Genomic DNA, 16,150 nt, shown 5'->3' with positions numbered 1-16,150 from the left:
ACCAGTCACTGAGATTGGTTTTTCTCCATCACCTTCAGCCTCATCAGACAGGTAAATGAACAAATGAACTGGATTTAATCTGGGATGTGATTCTGTCAAGGTGTATGATGAAGCTACGGTACTAGGTAGCCCCAGGGCTTGCAAGGAAAATGATGTAGGCAAACAAATGATAATGACTGGCTATTTGAAGTTGGGTAAGGAAGAATATTAAGAGGGTGAGGGACAATGAAAAGTTGGATCAATGAATTAAAAGTTCTAGTGGGATCAAAGGGTTGAAATACTGAAGACAGTAACCTAGAGAGACAGAAGATGGCTAATGTTAAGAAAAGGAAGTAAATTCTAAGAAATTAAAAAGATGGCATTTTGGAAGGGTTGTCTTCAAACCAAAAAAAAAAAAACAAGACACCCTTCTACATCAGTCGGTGCACCACTGATGTGATTTACGCATCCTCCCTTGGGGAAGGGGGAAATACTGCCAGGAAGATTTCTTACCCAACTGTTTACCTTAAAAGATGCCCAACATTAAAACCTAAAGGAAATTTGTTTAAAAAAACTGTTTTATGACTAATTTATTTTTGATGATTCCAGCGACTGTTTCCATTATTCACTCTGATACAAATGTATCAGTAGGTTCCACTATTAATTTTCTAAATTTAAAGTTATATGAGCTACGTAAGAAATTAGTTTCTGATGAAAAACAATCAACCAGTAGGAATGTTGGTCTCTATAATACATCATGCCATGTAAAGTCTGTCAAACGGTTTAGTGAAATCAGGGGGAGGCTGTTCCTGTTGCAACATGAGAATGTTAGAGAACTGGATGCCAAGATGGGGTGGGGGAAACCATGGCTCTGGACACCAAGAAATTAAGACACCTGCTAATATGTAACTATAATCTATAACTTGACCTACAACCACTACAGAAAACAGGTTGGGTAAAAGTTCAGCAAGTTTCCCACTCAGGAGAAAACCTGAGGGTTGTAAGAGCTTCACTTAGGTCCACATAATGGTCCATAACTTGGACCAAGTCTAAGATATGTTTTGTAGTCAGAAAACTTACATATTGTAAAAGGCAACTAATAGTCTTGAAGCCTAACTCAAGGAAAAGGCCCTAAGACCTGAGTAAACAAGAACTCCTAACAGAGTAAAACGTAAGAATAGGCCAAATATGCCAATGCACCAGATGCAACTGGAGCAGCCAAATAAAATGAGCCTCTTTCACCAAATATGAGGACATTCCAAAAATTTGCAAAAACATTTTGTCTTAGATTGCCAAGTAGTATGATTTGCCAAAGAAAAGTTAAAAAGTTAAGGGGTTAATACTTATGTGTCTGCCCTAAGTTGGTCTGCATGCTTTCCACCAGAGCTAGAAACAGTGCTGTAACTAAGAGGCACAGGTGAGCAGAGAAAGGTCATTCTCATCCATCTGGACCAGTAAAGCAAGATGGTTCCTGTAGGCCCAATCCTAATAGAGAAGTCCCAGGCATTGTCACAAATGACTTGGGGAGTACCACCAGTTAGTTTTTCAGCAAGCTCTGTATGTTGAATAATACAGAATGAATCCTGGAGGACAGGCAGGCCAACCCCAACAAGTCTGATTAACACATCATAAAGTAAAGCCTAAGTACTTTATTCTAAGCACTCTATGCACAAATTTACAAGGGTTGATTTCTGCCCCCAAAGCCAACCCCTAGAGACTGTGATTTAATTGGTCGATGGCAGTGGTTCCTCCCTGGATAAACAGGATTTGTTAGAGTAGGTAGGAGGCATCCATGTCCTATTCATTCCAGCCTTTCATCAAAAAGGGTACTAAATGGGCACCTAGGTGGCTCAGTTGGTTTAGTGTCCAACTCTTGATTTTGGCTCAGGTCATGATCCCAGGGTCATGGGATCAAGTCCCAAATTGGGCTCTGCAGTGAGCATGGAGTCTGCTTAAGATTCTCTCTCTCAACCCCTCTGTCCCTCTCCCCAACTCATGAGCTCTAAAATAAAACTTCCTACTTACATTTGTTAAAAAATCAAAAAAAGGGTACTAAAATTTCTTCTTATAATCAGAAAAGGAGATATGATTTCTAACAGTGTTACTTTCACCCCTTTAGTGCCACTGCAGCTGAGGTTTCAATTTGTTCCCAAATTGAGTGGCCACCTAGAAAAAAGAGGTTAGAGATCTACATCACATTTATAACAAATAAATTCCAAATAGATAAAAATTTTTAACTTAAAAATAATGAAACCATAAAAGTACAAAAAAAAAAATTCTCTTCTTCAAGTGCAGAAATACCAAATATAATGCAAAACCTCAAGTCTCAAGAAAAAAAACTGGAAATTCAACTACCATATATTTAATTTTCCTGCATGGCAAAACATCATAAAACAACAAAGTGGAAAAAACACTAGCAACTCGTATCACAAAATTTATTTCCTTAATATATGTATTACTTCCACAAATTAATAAAATCAACACTCAACTGTAAAAGGGTAAGGGCTAACAATATGAGGACAAAAAGGAAATACAAATGGCTGTTAAAAATGTAAAGATGATCTACCTCATAAAAATGGATGCTAAATTTAACTATAAGATACCATTTTAAACCATCAGTTTGGAAAAACCCAACAAATGCACTGGATCATGGTTTAAGGAAACACTTTCATACCTTGCTGGTGGGAATATATGAACTGCAATAACTTTTGAGAACCTGACAACATGTACCAAAATGTAAAATGCTATTCCACCTTAAGAATACAGCTTACATGAGTGCCTAGGTGATTCAGTTGGTCAAGCATCTGACTCTTGAAATCTGCTCAGGTCATGTGGTTGTGGGATTGAGCCCCATGATGGGCTCTGTGCTGAGCATGGAACTTGCTCAGGACTCTTTCTGTCTCCCTGCCTGCCCCTCCCTTGCTCATGCACGCCCTCTCTCAAAAATAAACATTAAAAAAACATACAGGGGCACCTGTGTGGCTCAGTCGGTTAAGTATCCAACTTCGGATCAGGTCATGATCTCTTGGTTCATGAGTTTGAGCCCCAAGTCGGGCTCTGTGCTGACAGCTCAGAGCCAGTGCCTGCTTTGGACTCTGTGTCTCCCTCTCTCTCTGCCCCTACACTGCTCATGCTCTCTCTCAAAAATGAATAAATGTTAAAATACTTTTTAATAAAAAATATATATACTTACACTCCCGCAATATGCCGTATTTCATTGACTACAAAATGCCACTGATTTTATGGTGCATCATTACTTTACATACCACTAAAACCAAGGCACCTAATTAAAACTGTGGTATCAAAATACATTCAGAGATATTAAAAAATCGGGGAAAACGTAAGAATTGATTAAATATATAATCCTACAGGGGCACCTGGGTGGCTCAGTCGGTTAAGCATCTGACTGCTGGTTTCAGCTCAGGTCATGATCTCACGGTTTGGGAGTTCAAGCCCCACATCAGGCTCCATGCTGACAGCATGGAGCTTTGAGATTCTATCTCTCCCTCTCTCTGACCTTCCCTCTCTCTCAAAAGTAAATAAACCTAAGAATATGTGTATAGATAGATGTATCTATCTATCTATATATACATATATATATATATATGATCCTATAACCTCACATTAATTTCATTCCATATAACTTTTATTATGGAAAGAGCCAGCGAACGCACACACGAGCAAGGAGGAGAGATGGGCAGAGGAAGAGAGAATCCCAAGCAGGCTCCATGCTCAGTATGGAGGCCTACCTCAGGGCTCGATCCCACAGCCATGATATCATGAACTCAGCCAAAATCAAGAGCCACATGCTCAACTGAGCCACCCAGGCGCCCCACACTTCTTTTTAAATTGAAGTATATATTCAAAAGTTGGTTCCCTATCTTTGCCAGGCCTTCTACATTTTATAGATGGTACCATGGTGAAACTCATCAGGAAACTTTTTTTGGCATCTTAGCTCCCAGGCTGCATCTCTGGCTTTCCAGGAAAATCTCCTTTGTTCACTACAAAGTCTGCTCTTCAATCCGTTTCAAATCTATAAATAAACCAAAAGGTCTTACTCCTGTTCAAGCCAGTGGGTAAAAACTGTCTTCATTCCTCTTGCAATAGCCTGGATGAAATAGACAAGACTGGAAGTTTTATACTAAGGAAGCTCCCAACCCTCACACTGAATTTTAACATTTCTTACACAGTGAAATTGAGAGGCTGTACCTTGTTGCATAATGATGTAGGAATAATTCAGTATGTTGCATAAAGGTACTCAATGAAACCAGCAGGTTCAACCCTTAGAGAAAGAACCAGCCCTCGTGGACAAAGAATACTGTTTCCCTCGCTGGTCTTGACAAGTTAGACAAAACAGGAGCAGTAATAAAATGCTCAATTTAGCTTTTAAGGTTTACTTCCCACTAGCTACGCATGTCCTTCATTGGAGTCCTACCTTGTATCTGAGGTGCTATTTACCGGTCAGTAAAGTAATACAAGTAATACAAGCCCCTGCTCCTGCCAGTTGGAAAGGTTCACAGAGCATTAAGCCATCATCTCAGGAGCTGTTAGTATGACAACTTTTTATTTTTATCTTACTTCATCCTCCCCAGGTGCAACAACTTTTTAGCTGTTCTTACCTTTATGTGACTCAATAAGATGGTCATTAGTCTCCATTTGCCACTTTTAAAATTATCTGTTGGAGCGCCTGGGTGGCTCAGTTGGCTAAGCGCCCAACTTTGGCTCAGGTCATCTCACGGTTCATGAGTTAAGAGCCCCACATCAGGCTCTGTGCTGACAATGCAGAGCATACTTGAGATTCTCTCTCCCTTTAGCTCTACGACCTTCCTCCACTCTCGTTTTCTCTCTCTCTCAAAATAAATTTTAGGGGCACCTGAGTGGCTCAGTCAATTAAGCAGCTTACCAGCTCAGATCATGATCTCACAGTTTTTGAGTTCAAGTCCCATGTTCGGCTCCATGCTGACAGCTCAGAACCTGGGGCATACTACAGATTCTGGGTCTCCCTCTCTCTCTGCCCCTCCCCACCTTGTGCTTTCTTTCAAAAATAAATAAAAAAATTGTTAATTTCTATTACGGAATGAGTTTTGCTCTTATACATCTCACTACTCACCCATCTACACTTACCCATTCTCCCAATTTAGAGGACAATTATTTTACTAAATACTCCACTAAATACACCACCATGATCAGAACTAGGTTGAGCCCCATTATATTTTACGAACTTTTGTAAAACACTTTTCATTTATTTCCCATGTACTTAGTAACTCAGCTCTGAACTCTTCAAATGAACCAAAAATGTCCTTAAAATATTAAAACAGTAACTCTTAAAATGTCTTGGAGACATTCCCTTATGTAATTCTACTTCCTCCTGCTTCAACCTAGACTACAGTTCTGAGCCCAGAGCAGAAAAGTACTCCTGAGACCTTCCGTTCTCATTATTCTGGGACTTTTTTTTTGCCTCAGCATGAAACCACATGGAAAACACCAGAACCGAGCAAACTTTACTTCAGTAGTATGCAATAGCACTTAATACCACAATGCTAGGGGTGCCTGGGTGTCTCAGCCAATTAGCATTCAACTTGTGGTTTTGGCTCAGGTCTTGATCTTGTAGGTTCGTGGGATTGAGCCCTGTGTCAGGTTCTGTGCTGATGGTGTGGAGCCTGCTTGGGATTCTCTCTGCCCCTCTCCTGCTCTTAAAATATTAAAACAAAAACAAAAACAAAAACAAAACATGGGGCACCTGGGTGGCTCGGTCAGATAAGCGTCTGACTTTGGCTCAGGTCATCTCATGGTTCGCGGGTTTGAGCCCCGCATGGGGCTCCACGCAGACAACTCAGAGCCTGGAGCCTGCTTTGGATTCTGTGTCTCCCTCTCTCTGCCCTTCCTCTGCTTGCATTCTCTCTCGAAAATAAAACATTAAAAAAATAAAAATAAAAACAAAACAACAAAACAACTCGCAATGCTCTACCTCTCACTATTCTACCCCTAGAGTGTAGTTTAGTGCTGATGTAGCTCTGGGCTAAGGAGCCTGCTTTAATTGGGCATTCACCCAAGTCAACCCCAATTTTGATGCCTAGAAGACTCTTTTAAGTCAAAGTTAAGGTCTAACACCAATCAAACCCCAAATATCACCCTGGAAACTGTTTTAAGTCCTGTGACCTATCCAGAATCAGCTGGGCCAGATATGGGCCCAGATGTCAATACTATAGGTAGTGTGACCATTCCCATCCCCACCTGACTTCCAGTGACACACCAATTATCTGCACACCCAAGGCCTAGACAGAGGCAAGGTAAGGACAGGCACCATGCCCTCCCTATTCATCTTTGTATTCTCCAGATGTGTACTGACACACAGTAGGCAACTAAGAACTCTAAGAACTACAAATCCATCTCTCAGGTGGATGTTAAACACACTTTACTGAACACAACGAATGATGGAAGCCTATACAAAATCAGCTTATGAAAGCATTACTCTTGAGAAACTACCATAGGACTCCTGAGCTGACAGCAGTATGTTATCCATTACACATACCACATTATGTGGCCTCAACTCAGAAGTACACTTGATTGGAAGCTTAAAACACCGCTAATTTAAAAAAACTTTATGCTGAAGTATCACTAAGTCCAATTTAAATAGTTTTAGAATTCACAATTTTCCCACTGTTCTTAATAGTGTTTTGCCTTTCAACAAGTAAATAACTACAAAGCATAGTAGCGATATAGCAGCCTAGCCCAGATTTTGGCAGTCATGAAAAAGTACTCTTAGGTGGTCTGTTACAGGGAGATCATACTCTCAAAGCAGAAAGTAGGAATGACTCCCTTCAAATTTGTAACCAGACAGCATGTTTTATAAAACAAAAATGTATTACTCCCATACATGACTACTACGATGTGCCAACACCTCAGAAAAGCCTCCCACCATTCCCATATAAATAAAATGCTCTATTTGACAATATGTGTTTTGTCCCCCTCTTACACTTTAAGCTCCATAACTATACCCAGCACCTAGAACAGTATCTTGCAGAGAATCCAATTACTCCTTCAATGAATACTGTTAGTCTCTATCTTTTTAAACTTTCCAACTCCACTTATCAGACCAAAGGGTGTATCTATAGCTGTACCAAAGAGTGATGGGTCCATCTTTTCAGAGTTAAAGGGATCAAAGTGGGCACCACCCTCTAAAAAGTGGCACTGGAAGAAAACCAACCTACCCAAAGATTAACAAAGACAAATGCAAGACAAAAGTACTTAGACTTTACCCATAATCTTGTTATTGACCACTTCTCATCTGTAGGAGCTAGTAACTCTTCCCATCCCTAATCCCCTTAACTCGACCAATAGTTTTCTTGGAACTGCTATCTTAATCACTAGCAATTATGTTTTGAGGATAAGAGAGAAATAAAATATTTTAATTGACAGAAAAATGGTTACTGGATTAAATGGAGTAACGCATAAAAGACCAATCACGGGGTTTCACACAGAGCAAACATTTAGTAGTTACAAGTTGTATCCCTACAATTATTTCCATTTTGGCCAACTACCAATTAGAACCAGTATGGTACAAGCTTAAGCAGAAAAATCTGAGAAATCACCCAACTAAAGACCAGATCCTTTTTCTGATCTCCCATCACAACCCACCTTTCCAAAAGGCATATGGTAGGTACTATTTGTTGAGTGAATGATTCTAGAAAATATCCTACATCCAGGCCTACTATGTATGTTAAAACTGGAACCAAGGTACAGACAAAAAAAAAAAAAACAAAAAACAAAAAAAACAAAACACAGTCTGGAAGACCATCTGTTGAACCGTGGAACTAAGAGGCAGTGGTTCTTCTTTGCACTCACCCCCATGCTCATTATTGAACAATCTAAAGCTCGCTGCTGGGTTCTGTTTCTGTGCCAATCATTTGAAAGGCTGGAAGTACAAGTAACAAGGTGCTAGTGGGACCATTCAGGGCACTCTTTGGATTTTAGCACAACTATAAAAATAGATGGTGAGAGGCATCAAAAAGTGTTACTTACTGGCCTAGGGTAGCAGCAGAATGCTGACAGAGCCACAACTTTGTTTTTCCATATGGCACGAAAACTGAAAGCTCATCTCCTATTCCCTCAAATACTTCCTTTTCCTAGAATTCTATCTTGGAAATAAATCAAACTAGATGTATTGACTAAGTGGTTGAAATGGTATGAAGAGGTGGGTGAGGATTTATTTCTCAAGCAAGGAAAGACTGACATCTTGAAACCACGACCAAGTGGTTGGTTTCATTACAAAGGTGGACTAGTGGAAGGAAGTCTTTACTGGAATAAAGCTACCTGCCTGGGTTCTTCCTTTGGCACCTTTAAGACCTATCTACAATAAAAAAAAGTAACTGCAGTGATGTTCACCCAGGGCTGAAATGTCAAACTTTATACCCACCCCTTCTCTTCCAGGGACAAATAAAGAACCCAGACACAAGCCCAAGCAAGAACGCTCTCAAAGCACACATGCCCTAAGTTGAAAAACCATTTATTTCACTGGAAAAAAAAAAGTGATCCAACTCTATGTGTCTACCCGCCACAAGCCTTTGGGCCAAAAAGACTCAGGAGCAGTGACACTCTCACCAAGGTCATTCCCAAGTCCAACACCCACCGGAAGCAGGAGGCAGGGAGACAGCACACCCCCCACCACAGTTTCTGCACGCAATGAGGCCTGCTGGGAGAACAGAACATAAATGGGAAACTACAGAAGTATTGAAGAACAGGAAGAACAGGAAAATGGGCAGGAAAGAGGAAAGGAAGAGGTGGTCTGAATTTAGCAAGGTAAATTAAGGTCCACGGTTCCTGAGGGACTGAACGTACAGAGCCGAGAACGTCCCGGAGATGGGGTACCACGAAGGGTGTATTCTCATGCACAACCGCAGCTCGGAATTTCAGCCCACACACATCCCACCTGCAAGAGAGCACAATACAGGGGCTTTACAGCAAAGCTCAAAAGGGCTTCCTACTTAAAACTTCAAAGAACATCTTTACAAAGTCTGGTAACTTGACACTCCTTTTAAGTTTACTTGTACCCATCCCCAGTATCACAATAATCTCTAAAAGTAAATGAGCTTAAAGGCCAGAGAGAAACTGGGAAGGTCAAGCAATCCCAGACTGAGGTCCTTCTCTAAATTAAACAGCAAATATTCTTTGATGAGTGTAGGCAAAGATAATTCATTTCTCTTGATGTTAACATCAGCATTCCTCAGAAAAGGTAATTCCATGTCCCAAATTGTCACTGGAGGGCAGGAAAAAAAAAAAAAGAAGGTTCCAATTAGCTCTCTGGGGTAAAAGTCAAAAGTATGTTTGAATCTGGGTTTAGTACCAAGGTCCAAGTTAAAAATCATTCAAGGTCTAGTCAAAGTAGCATCAACTGAACAGTCTTTAAGACCTGAGGGCATCCAACTCTGCCTAGGGAAGAAACTAAAGAATGTAGTAGAGGGCATATGTAATCTACATATCAAGTCATTCACGTTTCTTTTCCAGCCTTACCAGTGATTTCCTATCCAATAATCTCTGGCAAGTCACATACCTTCTGCCTTAACTAAAAGATGACAGAATATCACTCACCCTGACACTACAAAATTACAGATCAATGGTAATGTCTGGGACACACTGAGAACTGGGGGTTCCCCCAAAACAAAGGGTATCTGAGAATCATCATTTAATACAACAGCAATCTCAAAACACCTAGAGCCCAAAGCTGGCAAGTATCACAAAGAATATACTCAAGTAGAGCCAAATGGATCATGAGGCTCAAAATGTATAGTATAGGAAAAAGCCAGAGGACTCAAGGTAGAGCTGGTTCAAGAGTATTAAATGCCCATAACTAGTGGGAAGATGAAGGGAGTAATTTGCTTAAGGCAAAGCTCCCAACCCTGGTGTTCATTCATATTTATATCACCATATACCTTGAAGAAACAGAAAGGATGTCCACCAGAACTCTGTGGGACAGTTTAAAAAAAAAATTGAACAGAGTAAACAGGTTCTTTTATAGGACAGATTCAAAGACAGAGCAATAGGGTGGGCACTCTATTCAGGGAATAAATCTGAGCTGAGTGGAGAAGTTGGATTTGAGTCTACGCCTCAGACTCCTTATTGAAAGCTTTATAAACTAAAAGATATTTTTTCTTCTCTCTGCCCCAACTTACCATCAAAGAAGTTTTTTCTATAAAGCTCATAGGGAGTGAACTGTTCAGGAATGTCAGAAAACGCTGCTTCAAGATTAAGATGATGCCACCTGGATAGTCTTCACAGTAACAGGGACCTGAGCAGTGATGACTAGTTAACTAGTTATGGATTTTATTATTACTCTAGGTCATATCAGACCTTTCACATAGCACAAAGCAGAACAGGAAACTTACAAACCTTAATAATGTCACACACCTAGGAATTCAACAAAGGCTCTGAGAAACAGCACACCTCATTCTGAATAAATGGGTCCCAGGTTCAGTTCAATTACAGCACATAGGTGTGATCCAACATTCATCACACCATTCTTCATTTTTCCAGGCACAAATAGCATCAGATTGACTCCCAATACTAGGAGCCCTGGAAAAGTAGCCATGAGGGCTAAGGATGTTTATATATTTCAAAAAGTTAAGTAATTAAGGACTTCCCCTAGTCTCTGCCATGCTAGTAGTAACCTTACCCTAACCCCGCAAAAGCAAGCAAGCAGGGCAGCCTAACTGGAGCCTGTAGGCTGCAGGAGGGATGGCAAAACCAGAACAGGGGACACCCACCGCTCTCACCTCAAGCTTTAAAAAGCTGAATACCGCGCCCGATCCGCATACTGCTCCCGCTCATACCGGGCCATGTCGTACAAGGAATTCCGCGCGGCCGCCGAAGCTTGGGACAACTCACTCTCATGCCCGTAACCGTAGCCCTCTCCAACAGTGGGGACTGGGGCTGTAGCGCGACGCAGGGGGCTCCGATCCCGCCCGTAATATGAAGTGGAAGCTGCAGTAACAGCAGCAGCGGCTGCTGCAGCAGCAGCAGCTGTAGCAGCAGCAGCTCCTGAGGTCGGCAACAGGTGTCTATCGTACGGATCGAGAGAGGTGGAGGTGAGGTGACTGGCCATGGCTGTGTTCTGGACTTGTGGCAGCTGGGACAGGGTCTGCTCTGCGTAATTATAGGCAGAGGCAGCTGCAGCTGCCACTGCCTCATAGGACCGGGCAGCACGGCAGCGCTTGTAGTAGGCATCGAGCGCTCCGTACGCGTTGTTGTAATACAATGAATCCCCATAGCTCATGGTGTAAGGTGTACGCACTGCTCCATATTGCTCATTATATTGCTCGGTAAAGTCTGCCACTCGGCCAGAACGATCTATCGGACACTCTTTGGACCAGTGCCCCTCTTTCCCGCACCGATAGCAGCCGCTCTGGTCTCCCATCCCGGGCGCAGTCCTAAGCCGGCTGGTGGACAACTGCACGTGCATTCGTTTGCCTTGAAGAAACAGACGCAAGAAGGGTTGCTATCACTCTTAGTCATAGCCCCCGCCCCTACCCCAGACACTGGTCATAGCAATGGCTTTACTTAGACAACACTAATGCAGGATTCCTTGCCAAAAGATTTTTTTTTTTAAGTTAAAAAAAAAAAAAAAAGTCCACTACATAAATTCAATACAATGACCTGTTTAAAGACAAAGATCAGTAAGATGAAGAAATGTTTCAGCTCTAACACTAGTTTAAAGCTTGGGCCCAATAATAAGCACCTCATCCTTTGCCAAGTAACTAGACAAAAACTACCCTGAACAATAGCCCAATGACAAAAGAAACTGTATGAGTGCTCCACAAGATTCTCACATTTCCAATCTTCACCATCAAGACTGATTTCATTAAGCAGGACACTACAAAGCCCAGTTCCCCAGTTCCCCACTCCAAAAATCAAAGAGAATAAGACCTGAAAGTTACCACTGATAGAGAATATAACCCAGACCTGATCCACGACTGAATGTGATAAGCAAGTTTCAAGATTTGTGGGAAAATCACTCGTGAATTGGGGGAAAAGGGACAATCATATGCATTGAAGGACTGCCTTCCCCTTTAACAGAGTCCTTTAAATTGTTGGTCCTGATATTCATTCTAACAATGATTCTTTACAATCTGACAACTTTAGGGTCTTCCTGATAAGGTCTAAGGAAATAGGACAGGCAATTCACAAAATGCCTAAATTTTTAAAAAGATTATGAAAAACATGGAAGAAAAAGGGGAGGGAGATGAGAAAAATGGGGAGAATAACCAGTAGTATTAGTGGATCAAATAATTCATTAACAAGACTAAAGTACTTTTTCTCCTTAAACTAGGGATCTGAAAGATGGTAAGAACACACACTAAATACTACTTTTTGCTGAATATTACAATTTATATTCTAGAAATAAAAAAATATTACTTCTGAAAACTTAACAAAAGACACTTTTCTGAAGAAACTTAAGGTTTAAATCTTTTCGCAGGAACAGCTTTGACCTAACATGATCTACCAATTTATTGGTAAGCAAAATTCCAGGAAAAACTTCCAATGCAATTGGCTAGTATACCAAAACATGCAGATGATAAAGTGAATGGTCACAAGCAGAGGAGAGTCAACAGATAGATCATCTACTCATACAACATTACAGAATCGGTAAATAGACAATTTCACATGCAAAATTAAAGCCCTAGGAAGCTAGAGAAGGAAAAGGGAGGTGGAAGGATCAAACTACCCCCAAAAAATCCTGTTGTAAACATTACATCTAAGTGTAGATAGACTGCAAGTTAGAAGCTTAGATACACAATTAAGTACTGAAATGCTTTAAAGTGCTCACTATGTCCCTCTGGTTATTTGCCCTCGGGGCCACCTTGGCACCTAACAAAACCAGAGAAAACAGGTGCAACCAAGGAACTAAACAAGCACATTCATGACATCAAGGTCGTTAACTAATGCCCTGATCTAAGGATGCGTCAATTCCAAAACCAGGAAAAGAAACTAAACCTTTAAAAATATCTACAATAGAGATCTTTAAAATGGGCAAACAATAGAGAATACACCCAACACTGAGAAACTGAAAAACCATCTTAATAAATTCCGCTGCTCCATATACACATAGAACTCTACTAGACAATACTAAGGAAAATAACTAATACTAAGTAATGAAAATATAAATAAGCAGAAATAGCACCACAGAGCCTACAGTTCATACTCAAGAGTTATGCATAAGGACAGGTTGTCCTGAGTCAGTACACACTGGTCTCCTGCTACACATGTACCTGCTACAATCAGAAGCTACCACCCACTCTATGACTGGATTGAAGTGGAGAAGAGGGTCCAAAAATTAGGTATTATACCACAAACCCTCCACAAAAGCAGCCTTTGCTCCCAATTAAGTTGTTGGCAGCAAGTTAATTCTCAACTTACCAATTAAAAAAGAAAAACAAACTAGACCTGAGAGACTAGTGACACTTTTCTTTAATAATGCACAGCAATACCCACGACACAGTGCACCGTTAAGTTGGGAGAACGACTGGACCTCCAGCTCTAAGAAAGGTCCAATCTAAGGGAAATAAACACACAAAACAGGAGCAATGACTTAACAAGAGAGTACTCAGAAAAGGAAGCAGTAACTACCTTGTTTGGGCTAAAAAGGTTGGAATACAGTTTAAAAATGTAGCAAGAAATTATAGGACTACCCCGTAATTTGGAAGTAGTTACAATCAAAGGGAAAAAGCTTTTTTGCTACGGGGGACACAAGGGGATGGTGGGATGGAAGAAAAATTAGCAACTCACCATGGTTACCACACTCACCCTTCCTGATTGCCACTCTTGCCACAGGAGCTCAGAACTCAAACTAAGAAAAGATAAAACTTTCCAAATAAAGCAACAATCCATACCATCACTCATACTGCCCTCTAGGTACACTAACAATCTAGTCAAGGCTCTAAGATAACACCCATCTAAGGGCTCTAGTCACCAAGGATGTTGAGTCCACCCTCAAACAGTGAAAAGACATTGCCATTATTGCCCCCAAACCCCAATATCCCCTCCTCAGCAACTCCTGAAATCAGACTTTTATTCTGGAGTGACCTCATCCTCAAAACAGAACCTCTTGGTACAAGCATAACTGAAAAGGTACAAGAGCGATAGCCCTTTAAAAACACTAGTTATCTAAACACTAGTTATTTAATAACTAATTACCTTTGCTGGGAAGTTAGGAGTTGGGATGAGGTGGGGGAGCTTACCAGGGATTCTGCTCCCCAAAAGTGTTAAAATGCTTTTGGGTTTGTCAGGTTCTTCATATGTAAAATAAGGCATAATGCTGATACTGGGCTGAGGCAATAAATTCAGAGTGAACCACTAAAATGTGCTCTACTATCAAGAAAAAGGGAAGGAAAAAAAGATAAGTGGGAAAATCAAAGGAAAAGACTTCTGCACTAATAGACATAAAAGCCTTAAGAGTTCCAAACTAAAGCCACGGGTGTTTTCCCAAAGGGACTGGTCTAAGTTAAAGCCTCGAATTCCCATGCATTCTCCATTTTAAGTATATCACCCGCAATGATTCACCATCAGCCAGCCAACAGCTCTATTTGTACCCCCAAACCCCTCCCCTTACTTATCCAACCTATTTTCTGCACACAGGCTGTGTTCAGCCCTCTTCCCAAACAGGGTGGTTCACCTTGAAACTCTGTGTTGTCAAGGCCCCTGATGGCCTCCACTGCATCCTCTGCCCGCTCCATGTGCACGAAGGCATAATCTTTCACGATGTCACATTCGATGACTGGACCATACTCCTCAAACTTGGCCCGAAGCTCTTTGTTGGTACAGGTGGGACTGATGTTGCCCACATGCAACTTGGTGGAGGTTTTGCTCTTATTCTTGCTGGCTTCCACATTGATGTTCACCCCATGCAGCTTGTAGTGGTGCAGGTTGCGTATGGCATCCTCGGCCGCCGTCTTGTCTTCTATGTGCACAAAGCCGTAGTTCTTAATGATGTCACATTCCAGCACCTTCCCATACTGCTCGAAGAGTGAGCGAATCTCCTGCTCTGTGGCCTCCCGGGGCAGGTTACCAATAAACAGCTTCACCATCTCGACACAGCCTGTGTAAGAAGAAACAAAATTTCTAACAAAAGACCTTAGGCTCACATCAGTTAAAACAAAAACAAACAAAAAACCCTGGCCACCTCCTTTCACTCTAGCAAATATTTGCAGTTCTCCTCTCTCACACTCCTACCTCCACACAACAATCAAAGGAAAAGTGGAAATAAGGAGGCCTGCCACAATACCGGGTGTAGAACCCTAGAATGATGAGAAAATGTAACAGAAAACTCCTTAGTAGACAAAGGGTTTGATAAGAGCTGGATAGCTTCTAACGAAAATGGAAATGAAAGTGAGAGCATACACGCAGCGCTGGGGATACTGGGCTTTTCTATCCACTGGGAGGTCAGAAAACGAAAGGTCTAACTGCAGGCTGCCTGGACTGACTACTGAAATTGTGAATCAGCTCTTCCTCCCGCAACGGAGTAAGTAGCCACCATTTCCGGAAAAGTGGGCCTTATAATAGCTTCATTTTAGGGTTTCCTTTGGAAGCAGTGAACGGGAGACCTGAGGCGGAGAGCAAGGCATGAGGAGACTACAGGAAGTGCAGGAGTGGGGAACGCCTCTGTCGGGGTGCTGTCCTACGAGGTCCTGCGGGATGGGGAAATGCGTGGCCAGAGAAAGGGGCTTCAGACTCATCAGTCAGACAACAATGTCTCATAGCCTAAAAAATTCTCGAAACAGGTTTCAATTTTTCTAAGTCTAAAGGAGCGCGGTAATCTCTATGGAAACCTCAGAGCAGGAAACCGAGCCAAGTCGGGTAGAGGGCAATGTGGGGATAAAGGAAGGTATTCTCGGGGGAGGTCGTGGGGGAAGGGCTGCTTCAGGCTTACCGCGCAATGCCCAGCACCGAGGTCGGCTCTCAGAGACGGGTGCGGAGGCCGTGACCCCACTAGGATACCCCTGAAGCCCAAAGGTGTGAGATAAGAAATTTAACAGAGAAAAGAGAGGCAACGAAGGGGCTCGGAGTCTCTCACCCGCACGGAAACCAGCAGGGGCTCTTCCTCGCGGCGCAGACGCTTCTGACAAAACGCTAAAATGGCGACGGCCGCAGCAGTGACTCTGGGTAGAAGGGGAGGTGAGCC

General features: G+C 41.9%; 1 protein-coding gene across 2 annotated transcripts; it reads right to left on the bottom strand.

Annotated features, from left to right (window-relative positions):
- Window positions 1-8,469: 8,469 nt before the first annotated feature.
- On the bottom strand, window positions 8,470-16,124 carry LOC115526140 (RNA-binding protein 4). 2 transcript variants are annotated; one of them, XM_030333623.1, is made up of 4 exons: window positions 16,043-16,124; window positions 14,645-15,067; window positions 10,749-11,442; window positions 8,470-8,908 (listed from the first exon to the last, which is right to left on the bottom strand). In XM_030333623.1, exons 2-3 carry the CDS (start codon window positions 15,054-15,056, stop codon window positions 10,757-10,759), a joined length of 1,098 nt encoding a protein of 365 aa, XP_030189483.1. In that variant the 5' UTR covers window positions 15,057-15,067; window positions 16,043-16,124; the 3' UTR covers window positions 8,470-8,908; window positions 10,749-10,756. The 2 variants fall into 2 exon arrangements, with proteins under 2 accessions (XP_030189483.1, XP_030189484.1); XM_030333624.1 differs by lacking the exon at window positions 10,749-11,442.
- Between the last annotated feature and the right edge of the window lie 26 nt (window positions 16,125-16,150).

Source organism: Lynx canadensis, chromosome D1 (genome assembly GCF_007474595.2).
Source record: "Lynx canadensis isolate LIC74 chromosome D1, mLynCan4.pri.v2, whole genome shotgun sequence".
NCBI classification, from domain to species: Eukaryota; Metazoa; Chordata; class Mammalia; order Carnivora; family Felidae; genus Lynx; species Lynx canadensis.
This window is presented reverse-complemented; position numbering and strand designations above follow the sequence as displayed.